The 14879-nt window shown below is 39.2% G+C and overlaps 1 protein-coding gene across 1 annotated transcript; it reads right to left on the minus strand.

The window, feature by feature from the left end:
* Positions 1-1488: 1488 nt before the first annotated feature.
* On the minus strand, positions 1489-14526 carry LOC310995314 (porphobilinogen deaminase-like; the record flags this gene model as incomplete). The annotated part of the gene is made up of 14 exons (XM_083984328.1): positions 14377-14526; positions 12398-12451; positions 12000-12072; positions 10896-10945; positions 10146-10201; positions 7914-7991; positions 6217-6294; positions 4906-4981; positions 4695-4808; positions 3994-4032; positions 3763-3882; positions 3570-3623; positions 2038-2124; positions 1489-1662 (listed from the first exon to the last, which is right to left on the minus strand). Exons 1-14 carry the CDS (start codon positions 14398-14400, stop codon positions 1489-1491), a joined length of 1077 nt encoding a protein of 358 aa, XP_083840454.1. The 5' UTR covers positions 14401-14526.
* Between the last annotated feature and the right edge of the window lie 353 nt (positions 14527-14879).

Below are 14879 nucleotides of genomic sequence, written 5' to 3' on the forward strand. Positions count from 1 at the left end.
GTTAGTTTGAATTAAATGAGTTTGTCTGCTCTGTTGCTTCCTGCAGTGATTTTGTCTCTGAAGCAGCTTCTTCTTTTTTTTCTTTTTTCTTATAAAAACAACAAAACAAAACAAGACTGCAGCTTTTACACCTCATTTAAAACTCATGCCGTCAGTGTTCAACAACGTTTTTTCTCTCCGGTTGTTTTAGTGAATCATCTGCTCTCAAAAAGACCAAAGCTGTGCCTCAGAGTAATAAAACAAACGCTCCCATCAGCTCACGATCGTTCGCTCATTAAATAAAGTGGAAGAGGTAGCTGTGGAGACATTTACATACAAACACAGTTACATTCAACATGAGCTCAGTAAAGATTCTGCAGGAGAAAACGACAACGTAATAAAACACAGTGACTCCAGTAGATAAAGTCTCATTAGAGACGAATTAACATGAGTTTTTAGAACTTATGGATGAATTTACATTTATATATTTACATGTGTTAGCTTTCACATCTGAATGAGCCTCAGGTCGCTGCACTGAAACTTTGGTACCTAGAAAACTCAGCTTTTTATGTTTTAAAGGAGACAGCAGCTCAAAGCTAAAGGAGCAGCTCTGCAGTATCGTCTCTGTTTTATCTCAACGTGCAGAAACAACGTCGGACGCTGATGAAACGTCCTTGAGGAGGAATATTTGAGAAGGCTGAATTTCACTGGCACTGATTCGCTTTCAAAAAACAGAGCAGGGGTTTCACCGTTGATGTTGTTGTTGTTATCAGCAGCAGACGACTGTGTTAAAGGCCATTTTGTGTTTTATTTCTTCCTGCTGATAATCCCAGAGAGGAGGGTTTTCTCCAGGAGGCTCAGGAGAGTGGATCCATGGGAACCAGATCCAGATCCAGGACCAGAAGCTGAACACTGGTGCAAGAAATCCTCACACTGCAAAAACTCAAAAATCTTTCCAAGAATATTTGTCTTATTTCTTGTCAAAATGCCTCATTTCTAGTCAAAACTAATCTCTTTCCACTTTAAATAAGACTCGTCACCTAAAAATGAACTTGTTTTTAGATCATTTTCACTTGTTTCAAACAAATTTTCACTTGAAATAAGTAGAAAAATCTGCCAGTGAAAGGAAGTTTTTTGTGCTTATAATAAAAAAGAAAAACTTTCTCCACTGTCAGATTTTTCTACTTATTTCAAGTGAAAATAGGCTTGAAATAAGTGTCTAAAAACATACATAACTATGTATGTATATGCATAAATACACTTATTTTAGATATAATGAGATTTGTTTTGACTAGAAATGACATTTTGACTAGAAATAAGACAAATATTCTTGGTAAGATTTTGAGTTTTTGCTGTGCATTGATCTCTCTGCTGTTGACTGAACTCGACTGGTGTAGATGAAACAAACCTGCACCAGATGAGTAACATAAAAACCCCCAAAAACAGGATTTCTACTGTTTCTACTGGACCCCTCCTCCCCTCCTCCCTCCCTGCCTCGGCGCTGTGGGATTATCTGGCGTCGTTGAGCTGCCGGGCCACCGTCAGGATCTCCTTGGCTCCTTTGCTGAGCAGCAGGTTGGCCAGGTCGAGCCCCAGCCGCTCGGCTCGGTCCTGGGCGGCGCCGGAGATCTTAGCGGCCGTCACCCCGACTCTCTGGACCTTCTCGTCCACGCCCTCTGAGCTCTGTCACATGGAAACAACACGTTGTTATGATAATAACAGACCTGAAGACCTGGACGTTTGGAGATGAGCGACTTCCCTCAGAGACACTTTGACCTCACTCACCAGACCTTCCTTCTTTCTTTCTACCCCCTTTCTCTGTACTTTTCTTTCTTTCTTTCTTTCTTTCTTTCTTTCTTTCTTTCTTTCTTTCTTTCTTTCTTTCTTTCTTTCTTTCCCCTTTCTCTGTCTTTTTACTTCTTTCTTTCTTTCTACCCCTCTCTCTCTGTCTTTTTCTTTCTTTCTGTCACATGGAAACACATCGTTATTATAATAATAATAATAATAGTAATCATCATCACACAAGACGACCTGGAACTGGTCCAGGTGTGTTTGTACCTCTTCTCCGGCGGCGACGCTCGTCTGCATCGTGTCCTTCAGGCTGTCGGACCCGTCCAGACTGTACACCGCCCCCGTCAGGTAGAGCTGAGGAAACACAACAACACACATCATCATCAACTCTACAGAGAGAGAGACAGGAAGTTTGTGGACAGAGAGAGAGGATGGCAACATAACTGTTCAGCTCCTATCATATTTAAGCTGCGTTCGAGGCAACTCGGAACTCGGGATTTTTCCAACCTCCTACTTGAAAAAGTGCAATCAATGTCACACAACAAGAACAGCGTGACCTCTCCCCTTATCCCCCCCCTTGTCTTGTTTTATTTTTTATTTTTTTCCCCTCTCATGTCAATTTTTTTTAAAAAATGTTTTATTTATTTACTTTCTTCCTTTTTGCCTAAATGTAGTACTAATTATTATCAAACTTTATAAATATCACTATCTTCATAAATATCACTATTATCAGAATGATCTTTGTAACACTACAACTACTACCACTACTCTCAAGCGACACACACACACACATAAACCCACAAATGTTGTTGTTTGTTTTTCACAATTTGTTTTTGTCTGTATCACTGTATTGTTTTGTCCGTAACACTGTACTGTCTACTATTGCAAAAAAAAATAAATAAAAAAAAATGCAATTTTAAAGCCAAAATACATTACATACAATATTTACTTAAGGTTACAGATTAACCTACTGATGTTGTGGGACACAGTAAATTCATGTTGTTATTTCTCTTTTTGTTGTTATAATTTTAAATGATCTGTTTCATTATTTTAAAATGCTTCTTTCTTTTTAAAAAAAATTTTTTTTGTGTCCTTTGTAATGTTTTAATGCCTTAGTTACAGTACATGAAGCACTTTGAATGCAAAGTTTGTCCTGCTCCAACATGTTTTTGGTTATTTTGTCTCGAACGCTTTGAAGTGGGAAATCAGAGTTTTCAGTTGGGAGAATCAGATTTCTGAGTCGTCTTGAACGCAGCATGAGCCCTAGCGCTGGTAGAAGCCAACGTAGCCTGACGCACGTTAGAGATCTAGTGAACTCGTCTCTGTCTAACGTCCAAACAACTCAAACTTCCTCAGATCAACATCACGTCCTGTGTAGCTAACAAGTTACTTAGCAACAAGAATAAAAAACCCTAGCAACAGACTCAAACATTCTCCAGTCTGTAAAAAAAAGAGAAAGTTTTGTCTCTTTGATTGGCTGCTGATGTTTATTTTTCTTTTTTGTTTTCTTGTTCTCTTGTTTTATTCTCTCTTATCTCAATTGATCTCAATTCATCTACTTTTTTGGACTTTTTAGGTCCTTCCTGTCTTGTGCTGTGTCACGTCTTTATGTTTGTCACTTATATTGCACAATAAAAACTAAATAAAAATAAATAAATCATACAATCACTAAAAAAAAACCAAAAAACAAATGATCCTCCAGTCACTCTGACAACTGTTTGACCGTCCCGTGATGTCATTGGTCCATTATGTCTCTTGCTCTCTGTTGATTGGTTCAGGTAAAACAGCTTCACTCTCACCTGTGAGTCTTTGATTTCGGTGTTAACGGCCACAGGGACGCTGCAGCCGCCCTCCTGCAAACACACCAAGCATTTAATATAGTTTAATGTACACAGGAGAGAGTGTGTGTGTGTGTGTGTGTGTGTGTGTGTGTGTGTGTGTGTGTGTGTGTGTGTGTGTGTGTGTGTGTGTGTGTGTGTGTGTGTGTCGTACCAGTTGCCTGAGGAAGGCTCTCTCAGCGATGCAGCGCAGCACGGTGTCGGGGTCGTGGAGGACCGACACCATCTCCAGGATGTCTGCGTCTCTGGCCCGAACCTCCACAGCCAGAGCTCCCTGAAACACACACACAGACACAGACACACATACATTATGAATGAAGTGTGTTATCAATCATCACCGTAATCAATAATCAATGATCAATGCTCCTCCTCCGGCTGCTCTCACCTGTCCCACAGCGTACATGCAGTCCTCTGGCTCCAGGATCTACAGGTGAACAGACATTTGGACATTTGGAGATGAGCGACGTCCCTCAGAGTCACTTTGACCTCACTCACCAGACATTCCTTCTTTCTTTCTACCTCCTTTCTCTTTCTTTCTTTCTTTCTTTCTTTCTTTCTTTCTTTCTTTCTTTCTTTCTTTCTTTCTTTCTTTCTTTCTTTCTTTCTTTCTTTCTTTCTTTCTTTCCCCTTCCTCTGTCTTTTTTCTTCTTTGTTTGTTTGTTTCTTTGTTTGTTTGTTTGTTTCTTTCTTTCTACCCCTCTCTATCTCTATCTACCTCTTTCTATCTGTCATCCCCCTCTCTGTCTCTTTTTTTCTCTATTTCTTTCCCCTTTCTCTGTCTTTTTACTTCTTTCTTTCTTTCTTTCTTTCCCCTTCCTCTGTCTTTTTACTTCTTTGTTTGTTTGTTTGTTTCTTTCTTTCTTTCTTTCCCCTTTCTCTGTCTTTTTACTTCTTTCTTTCTTTCTACCCCTCACTCTCTGTCTCTTTCTTTCTTTCTTTATCTGTATTGTTACTTCTTTCTTTCTACCCCTCTCTATCTCTATCTATCTACCTCTTTCTATCTATCTATCATCCCTCTCTGTCTCTTGTCTCTCTCTCACACAGGTAATCAATATCACTGATCGATGTTACTGATCAGAACTGTACCTGGCTGATCCGGTTCTCCCAGCCCATCCTCCTGAGTCCGGCTGCAGCCAGGATGATGGCGGCGTAGTCCGACTTCTCATCCAGCTTCTTCAGACGCGTGTTCAGGTTCCCGCGCTGGAGACGGCGGTTAAGGACACAAACAAACAAACAAACAAACAAACAACAACAACAACAACGATCTCAGTCAGAGTCTCTGCTGACTGGAGGATACGATATCTTTGAACTCCAGGTGTGGAAACCTCTTCTTCAGCTGAGCGGCCCGACGTAGAGAACTGGTACCGATGATGCTGCACAAACACAGAGAGAGAGAGACGTGAGTTTGATCATGTGACTGACGATTGGTCCAAAAAGTCAAGAAGACGTCAAATCTGTGTTTGTTTTAGACGACGGAAAATAACGAGTTTAAATGTGGATGATACCAATGAAACTGATACTACAGATACACCAGTTGTGTATAACCAAAGATCCTTCACTATGACAAGTGCCTCACTACAATCTGCACCAATGACATGAAATGGTACAGCTAGCTACACTTCCTGTCTCCTAAGTGAATGTGTGTGTGGATTTATAAAAGTTGTCAGTGGAGGAAAGTGAGATATTTATATTTTCTGAGGATAACATTACATATTTACACAGCTAACAGTCATATTTAGCACTAGAGAATGCATTTCCTGAAGGAAATACGGGTGAATGCTGAAAGCATTACAATGATTAGTTAGAATGGGAATTAGCAAACGTTAGTTGATGTTTACACAGGAGTGTGTTCATTTTCGCCTGATTTGTCTGAAATTTGTCAATTTTCGTGTCAAAATGTTCAGAAGAGATGTGTCTTGTGAAAAATGAGTCCAATATTTACTTCAGTGACTATGGAGCGAAAGAATCGACCATAATCTGTGTTAACACAAACACGTTCACTTCTCCCATTGGAGTCAATAGACTCAAGACCTGCTGCTGCTCTCCTAAAGGGGGCGGAGTCATGGTCTGTAGGTCTCCTAAAGGGGGTGGAGTCATGGTCTGTAGGTCTCCTAAAGGGGGCGGAGTCATGATGAAACCCACGGGACACAGGAAAGGGAAACTGACCCAGAAACAGCTTCTTTAACTGTAAACTGTCATTTTGTCTTTCTTTTTTACGAAATACGGACTCAAATAATTTGTATTCTTAACCCTGCGTAATTTATTATTTATAGACTTTGTTTGCATTTGCATGCATGGGTGGGTTCTTTCTATGTTTGAGGCACCGGTTGGAGACGTTGTTTTTACACAATGACAATAAAGAGTCGATCTATCTACAGGAAGCCGACTCATAGTGGGGCGTCTTGGTTTCTAAACCGTCTTTGGAACAACACACCTAAAACTAAACCTGTCTGCAATTTTTGTCACCTTTTGAGAAAATTGACGAGTGAAGATGTTATTTTCTGTCGTCTTCATAACAAACTTAACGTTTTGATGTCATAATAAATGTTTCGATCAAACAAACGCTGTTCTCTAAACAGGAGCAGCGAGACGACGCTCTGCTCCGTACCTGTTCTGCGGCAGAGTGTCCAGAGTTTTCCCGGCATGTTTCGGATGCAGCACCACGGCGTCGTAGGGACTCTCTCTCCTACAGGGAAACACACAACCACACACAAACACAGTTACAGTGATGTTAGTGACACAACAAACTCACACAGTGATCTGCACAACCAGCGCCAATATGGACCAATGGGAACTGTCCCACAAAGGAAGAGCTTATGTCCTGAACACAGCCTCACTATCTGCTGCAGCGCCGGCTGCTGAGCAACAATAAAAGGCCTCATGATATGGTTTCACACCATGTGGACTCTGTCATAAGACGTCCTCAGCTTCTTTCCTGTCCCTGAACGCCTCGTCTGTCCCACTGATGTTTAGTTTATCATAAATATCCAGTTACATGATGAACAGATTTATAGACTTTAAATCAGGTTTAATCTGTACAGTACACACTCCAAACTCCAAATATATACTGTATTTATATATATTTATTTAGTATTTTTCTTTTTTTTGTTACTTTATGTACATGGCTGCCCATAAAGTTAGAATAATTTAGTTTTTAGACACATTCCTCTTTTTATTTCTGTGGTTTAATTTTCACAGTGATGTGTTTGGAAGAGATTAATCAATACAGTTTTGAGACGATATACACTTTATTTATTTAAGAGTAAATCACATTGTCACAATTATTTCATTAGAAGAGGTGAAAAAAAAAAATTCCAACTTTATGGGCAAACACTGGCGTATAATCCTAGATGTGTATTGTTGTGTGATTGTTTCTTGTTTTTGGTGTCTTCTGTTTCTGTTTAATTGTTTTTATAAAGCACTTTGCGACTTTGTGCTGTGAAAAGTGCTATATAAATAAAGAATTAATTACATTTGTCTGTCGACTGAAAAAATCTAAGTAAAAGTTTAGAGAAAGGTTTTTATCTGACATCATGATGTGGTTTAAAGCTGCAGCTCTGTCCGTTTGTTGTGTTTGTGTTTAAACAGGATATAAATCATCTTGTATCAGAGTTTAACAGCCTGAACAGGACGGTGGTCTCCTCCTGTCTGTGGCCCCTCAGGTCGCTCCTAGCAACTCTCACATCACATGTCAGTCCTGCTGCCATGGAAACGCACAGCAAGACGAGACACTTTAACCACAAATATTGGTTTTGAAGACGGGACGTAGCTCAGTAACTTTACTGACATGAGGGTTTTTTTTTCTGTTTCAATCTGTTGGAGTTTAAATTCTGTAGCGACGTCAGTTAAAGCTTCGTATCAAATGAAGCTGTCATGGCAACGGCCTCCATCTTTGTTCTGTAGAAACAGAAAAAATATCTATCTATCTATCTATCTATCTATCTATCTATCTGTCCATCCATCTATCCGTCCATCCAACCATCCGTCCATCCATCCATCCATCTATCCTTCCATCCATCCAACCATCTATCCGTCCATCCATCCATCTCTCTATCCATCCATCCATCCATCCATCCATCTATCTATCCATCCATCCATTCATCCATCCATCCATCTGTCTATCCATATCCATCCATCTATCTATCTATCCATATTCATCCGTCCGTCCATCCATCCATCCATCCATCCATCCATCCATCCATCCATCCATCCATCCATCCATCCATCCATCCATCCATCCATCCATCCATCCATCCATAAACCCTGTGAACAACAACGCCAGTGTACGTTGTGACCGTCACTTACTTGAGCACGGCACCGATGGTGAATCCCGGAGGCAGAGTGGTGGGAAGGTCTTTGAGGGAGTGGACGACCAGGTCGACCCTGAAGGGCACACGGGGAGAGACGGGGTCACAGTGTTTACATGATGCTTTCAAGTGCCGTGGTACAGAGCAGCCATTCAGAGCTGCGTTTCATGTAATAGCGTCATCATCAAGGCATCGAGCACATCAGAGACGCTGCTGAGACATCAGAGGCTGCAGCAGGAAACTCAAAAGACTCAAAGAAAATGTGAACCCTTTGGATTGACCTCGTTCTCCTCCCCAAACTATTCCATCTTAGTTTCATCAGTTCACAAAACATTTTCCCAGTTGAGTTGAGTATCAAGCTGTTCTCTTTGAAACATTTCAGGGATGATAAGTGATATTTTATTCGGGGAAAGCAGCGTGGAAGTATCTCTATCTCTATCCCTGTGAATTATTTATGCGTTATACATATATTTATCTATTTAATTTTATTCTATTTTATTTCTTTTCATTTCATTTTATTCTATTCCATCTTATGTTCTTTTTTATCCACTCTCTAGTGCTTTCCCCACTGCAAACTGTAAATTGTTGAGTGTAAGATAGTGTGTTTCCTCAATGTTTTTAATTTTTGGGTGTGTGGATGCGTGTGTGTTTGTCTATGTGTGTAAATGTCCTCTCTGTTAATTATTATTATTTTATTATGTATAGCACTTTGAGCTGCTTCCTGTATTAAAAGTGCTCAACAAATGTTCCAGTGACGTCTTTAAGTCTTTAGCCGTTACTCTGTGGTTCTTTTTTTTTTTTTTACCTAACGAAGCGTCCTGTGTTGTGCCTTTGATGTCACCTTGACTGGGCGCCACGGGACTAAATGTTCTGTATTTGTATTCAACTTGTCAAACAGTGGACTGGTGGATATCCTAAAGTCTTTGAGATGTCTCTGTAGCCTGTTCCAGCTTCGTGCAGCTCAACAATTATTGTCTGCAGGTCTTCAGAGAGCTCATGGTTCATTCACATCAGCAGAAAGCAAACTCAAAAAGTTTCAGTGTGTTTTATACATGTAGGTCAAAGTGGCCTTGGCCCCCAATCTAGACAACTTGCAACTCAAAAAAATGAGCTCTGAGTTTTGAAAAATTAATTGAACGACGCCAAACTAGAAATTACAGGTCACAAATTCAGGTGTCATCTCTGGTTTCCCGACTTCCGACAGCAACAAAACTGGAACTGGAACAAAAGTTATTTGTCGATGTTTTCACACATCTCCATCTGCTTCCAAAATAAGCATCAATTGCATTGCTGAGTTAACGCTGTGATGTCAGAAGTCGAAAATTTTAACGTAACTTTTCATTTTGGAGTCATTAGCCCAAAGTTTCACTATATACTTTTGTTGTTGGTAGTATTACAGTAGGTTAAGCACATTGTGTTTGTCTTTACTTGTGAGCTGTCCTGGATGTAAATCAGATTACATTTTATGATCATTAAATGCAGAAAAAACTAGGTACCGGTAAATCCAAAGGGTTCACATACTTTTTCTTGCCATTTCATATATATATATATATATATATATATATATATATATATATATATATATATATATATATATATATATATATACAGTACAGCTCTGGAAAAAATAAAGAGACCACTTCAAAAACTCTACTTAGCTGATCACCTGAACCAAATCATATTTAATGAGGAAGAAAGATTATAAATAAATAAATAAAAACACTGCTGCGATTATTCCACCAATTTTGATTTCGAAACTCTTCCTAAATTTAAAAAGTAGTGTTGTGTTGTTTTAAAAATGAATATGAACTTGTTTTCTTTGCATTATACAGGGTCTGAAAACACAGGATTTTTTTATTATTATTATGACCAGTTGCCATTTTCTGCAAATAAATGCTCTAAATGACATTATTTTTATTTCCAATTTGGGAGAAATTTTGTCAGTAGGTTATAGAATGAAACAAAAGTGTTCATTTTACACATAGCTATGAATAGTAAAACCAGAGGAACTGATCATTTTGAAGTGGTCTCTTCATTTTTTCCATATACACATGAACGGTCTGTTGTCAGTGTATTAGAGTCAATGGTGTTCCGTCATTTTAGCTGCAGAATAAAACCACTAATTAACTGTAATTAGCAGCTGCACACAGAGAGTTATCAGTAAATGCTAACAGTTAGCGCCTGCTGATGACACTTTGGTGTCAGACACAGACGACACCGTCACACTCACTCGTTCTTCTCCAGAGCGTTCTCCAGCTCTTTGGTGAACAAGCTCTTCTCCCCGATCTGCAGCAAAACAAACAGTCACTGTCAGTTTCAGCAGGATGAATGCACCAAGTGTAAAAACTGTAAAACATCTAACACAACTTCTCACAGTGGAGTGTGTCCAGCTGAAACTATTACTCAGTATTGCTCTTCATCTGCATGTTGCATTTCTGTCTTTTTCATGTTATTTGAGTTTTAGGTTGCAACTCTGGTACAATGCATTAAATGGTAATGTATATACTCCATCAATAATGATAAATAATATGATACATAGTTAATATTTATGAATGAACCATCTACAGACTGAATTGTAATTGGATTATTGCTGATAAAAGCCAAACACCTGCTGATTCGGGTTAGTGTCAGTGTGCTTTCTCTGATATATTGTTTTTAAAATTCTTCAAAATTGCATAGAGACAATCAATTATATAATTGGCAAAACAAGTTGATCAAACTTTAATACTTTTAAGAGCCAACTGAACTGGTTTGGGTTTTCAAATGTCGACCCCAAATAAGTAAATCTCATCAGCGTCAGTGAACCAATCAGCACGCAGCATTCTGGGATCGAGCTCGAGTTTATTTAAAATATTTTTTTTAATGTGCTCTAGTGTGCTTTGCAATTATCTTTTTAAATAAATGGATTTAATAAAAAAGACAATTATAATCAAGAATCTGTATCAGTGATGTGTGAAAACTCATTTAAACAAAACTTTACCTTTGATAACGCTGTGTCCAGGATTTTGTCTCCTGTTGTTGTCATGCCGACTGAAAGACAGAAAAATAATATGACGGATTCAATAACATGATTTTGGCACAAACACCAGTCAGAGATGGAGTCAAACATCTGCAGGTCTGAGTTTAATCTGAGATAAAGATGCAATACAACAACCTGAATGTGAGTTTAAATGTCATAAAAATAAGCTCTGGAGCAGTTTCAGTACAGATATTAAAGGGATACGTCAACATTTTTTTTCGTGTCTTGCCTCACTCCAGAGTCCATGACCAGCAGATAGACACCATCCTTTCGACTGTGCGTGTAGTAACAAGGGAGATAGAGCCGTATCGCCAGTAATTAGGCCTAGTTTAGTTCAAACGCTGGAAGTGTGTAGTGTTAGCCTGCCTTCATTTTAGCTCTAAACTCTGTAAATATATCACTTTATCAACATTTCAAACATGTTTAGGTGAGAAAGTAGCCGTTTAGATCAGCAGTGTGTTGTTAATTTGTCTAAATACCAGCTGTTTACAATATTGTTCAGACGAATTTGGCGCTACTCAAGCTAGCCGTTGTGACCAACGCACTTCCGGTTACTTTCACAAAATAAAACACCCGTTGCCCTTTACATACAGAAAACCATGACGATAGAATTAGTGCTTTTACTTTGAAATAGGAAGCTAACCTACCCTCGATGTAGCTAGCTTGAACCAAAATAAACCGTCTTTGCTTGAACCCTCCGTTTTGACCGATCTCGTCCCGTTACCGGCATTTGACCGCTCAAGATGCCTTACCGGAGAGTTTTGTCAGCTCTGAGACGAAGATCGGCCCGCCGGTTTCCGTTTAGAGTTGCTGAAGAGTTTCTCTGATGACTTTAGGTGGAGGCAGGCTAACACTACCTATACACTTCCAGCGTTTGAGCTAAGCTAATTACGGGCGATACGGCTCTATCTCCCTTGTTACTGCACGCACAGTCGAAAGGATGGTGTCTATCTGCTGGTCATGGACTCGGGAGTGAGGCAAGACACGAAAAAAATAATGTTGGCGTATCCCTTTAAATAATAATCCAAAGGATCAAAATAATGAACATTTGCGGACGATTCTCACTTATTTCCAGGTGGAGTTCAGGATACAGTTGTTTCAGCTTCTCTGCCACACTGTCCGTCTGGATACAGGCCAACTGCAACAGAAACAACTGACTTTAACCGGGTTTTATTCTCATTATTCACAATAAAATGTAAAAAAAATAAAAAATAAAGACACACTGATCCACAGAATGAATGAAAAGTGTGACAGAGCGGAGGAGGATCAGCGTTATCTTATCTGTGCAGACGGCTTCCAAGGAGGAACGGTGTTTAACTGACACACTAAGTTGTCTCCACACTTTATGAATTGTAATCAAAGCAATGACTGAATATAACTGATGCTGAAACCATCATCCACTCTGCCAATAAAGTTAGTGAGCAAAAAAAAAAAGGAAAAAAAAGAGAATAAATGTACTTTACCTGGCTTTTGCGGGTCCCGATGCGGATGACCCTGCTGACCTTTCCATTCCCTTCCTGTAGAAGCAAAAAGAGAAGAATATTAAACTCACTTCTTATAAGAGCTTCTTCCTCTGCACGTTTTCTTTTCTTTCTTTCTTTTTTTTTTTTTTTTACAACCACAGCTCTCTCCGTCTCACCCTGATGTACTTGTAAGGTCCATCCTCCATGGTTCTGCTCTGAGCGTCTGCACTGTGGAGGCTATTGTGTCGTCTGTATGTGTGTGTGGCTGCGGCTGCCTGTGGTGTGTGTGGTGAGCTGAGGAGCGGAGCTGAGGTCATATACTGATCCAGATACTGAACAGTGGTCTGTTTTTTTTTTTACCGGACACCACCCCCCACTCCTTCAGGACCTCCACCCCAAGATATCTCTGGTTCCAAAAGATAAGTGTGCCAATTCATTGAGTCCGTTATAAAGGACAGGGAGGGGTTCTGGGTGTGGCCATACATACAATAGTGTGCGTGTGGAAACTTTCCTCATCTGACACACTTTTATTTTCTGAATGGTCAGCAGCATAATGACCACGGACGGAGCTATATTCTCAAATAATGACAATTTAAATCACAAATTTCACTGTTGTTCCTTTAAAATATTGCTATGGGCATGAAATGAGGTAGAACATCTTTAGCGTTATCTTAGAAAAAAAACGATATTATTATTCCCATATTAAAAATGTATAATGTTTTAACAGAAAAGTCATTTTATTCATTAGGCCTGGTAGGAGAGGACGGAGGCATGTGATTGGTTGAACAGGCCTGGGATGAAGGATGATAACAAGATTATAAAATTAATATAAAAGATAAAAACCTGGATGGGAGGGTGTGCATTTCTGTAAATGACAATTAGTTATTATCAAACTTGTGTTAATGTTTATAGTTGTGGTGTCCTTTTTATAGGCTACTTATATTTTATATAGCCTATCTATATTCTTTTTCTTTTACACCACTTTTCTTAACCAGTTTTTATAGATGTTTCTGTGGCTGCTATGACATTTCAATTTACTTCCAGCCTCTATCTATCTATCTATCTATCTATCTATCTATCTATGCCAGTGTTTGTATCCTAAATAAACGTGTAAAAACGTTTTTTATATACAGTCTATGGTAAAAACGTGTCACTGGTGAATGTGAAATACAAGCTCTTTTGCCGTAGGATCTTATAACATTTCAAAAGTACAAGTTTTATTTTAATAGTTAAAAGAAATACTTCTCTGTATTTCTGGTATTTTATCTAATCTAATATATTATCATGTGTTTCCACAGTCATTCGTTAAAAAAAAGAGAGGATTTTAACAGTTTTCTTCTGCTTGTCCAGAAACTTCACTCATAAATCGACTTTTTCAACATTTGTTCGTTCAGCATCGGTTTATTAAATCTTGAATATGAATCACTATGTTTTTTTCAGAGGCTAGTATAGAGCAAACTTCCACTCGGCATCAGTGGAATAAAGTAAATATGAGTCTGTTTGCTACATGAACCTCCTCCAATACTGATGGGATTATAAAAATGATGATCATCTCGAGTTAAAGTGTGTAAAAGAAACTGAAATACCGAGTGTTTCTGGTCGGTTTCTCAGCCGGATGTTAATGTAACTTTTCCTTTTTAAGAGTCAGATGTTGATTTTTAAAGTTTTATTGGTTTAAAATGTCATAAATCATCAAGAAACGTGAATTAAACAGCACAAAATCAAAGCTAACGCTGTAGCTACTAACTGTTATCTGTCAACCGTTTCCAGTCGGAGCCCCGCCCATTTCCCCCACCGGCGTCCAATGAGAAGCGGCGTACTGAGACAGACGTACGGCTCGGCCAATCACCGCGCTCCAAATGCCGGCGCATACGGAAATGGCGCCGGCCATGAGAGCAGCAGCAGAGTGAGCGGAGACTAGTGCTGCCTTCATTGCATGGTGTGAAGAAACCAGCCGGGTCAAAGTGAGGGAAACCTACCGGAGATGTCTGTTCCTCCGACATGTCGGTGCTCCGCTTCTGGTCCGTTGATGTTGTCGATGTTAGCAGCGCGTTTCCCTGGAAACTGAACCCATTAATCCCACGAACTCCAGGTGGATCAGTCAGTCAGCGCTCTCCACTCATTCAGAGTTCACCCATATTATGAATGAATGCGGAACCTTGTGATGTCATTGGGCTGGTTAGAGGTCATTTCCTTGTTCCGTCTCCCAGTTTCCTCCTGGTGCATGTATGACGAAGTAATGGACAAATAAAATTAAAAAAAAATACTGGTTTAATGTGTGTTTTTCTCTATGAATCCATAAATATAAGAGACAACGAGAGTGCAGCAATTGACTGTGTTATGGCTAGTCTCACTAACATTGTTCACTAAAACTGAATTACTGTAAATAGCCTATTTGTATGTCTCCTTATACTTTTATACAGATTTTGTTACTGTATCCTTAATGTTATTGCTAACTGAGTTATTGTAAATATGTTTTATG

The sequence above is a fragment of the Trachurus trachurus genome (assembly GCF_905171665.1).
Source record: "Trachurus trachurus genome assembly, chromosome: 13".
In the NCBI taxonomy this organism is placed as follows: Eukaryota; Metazoa; Chordata; class Actinopteri; order Carangiformes; family Carangidae; genus Trachurus; species Trachurus trachurus.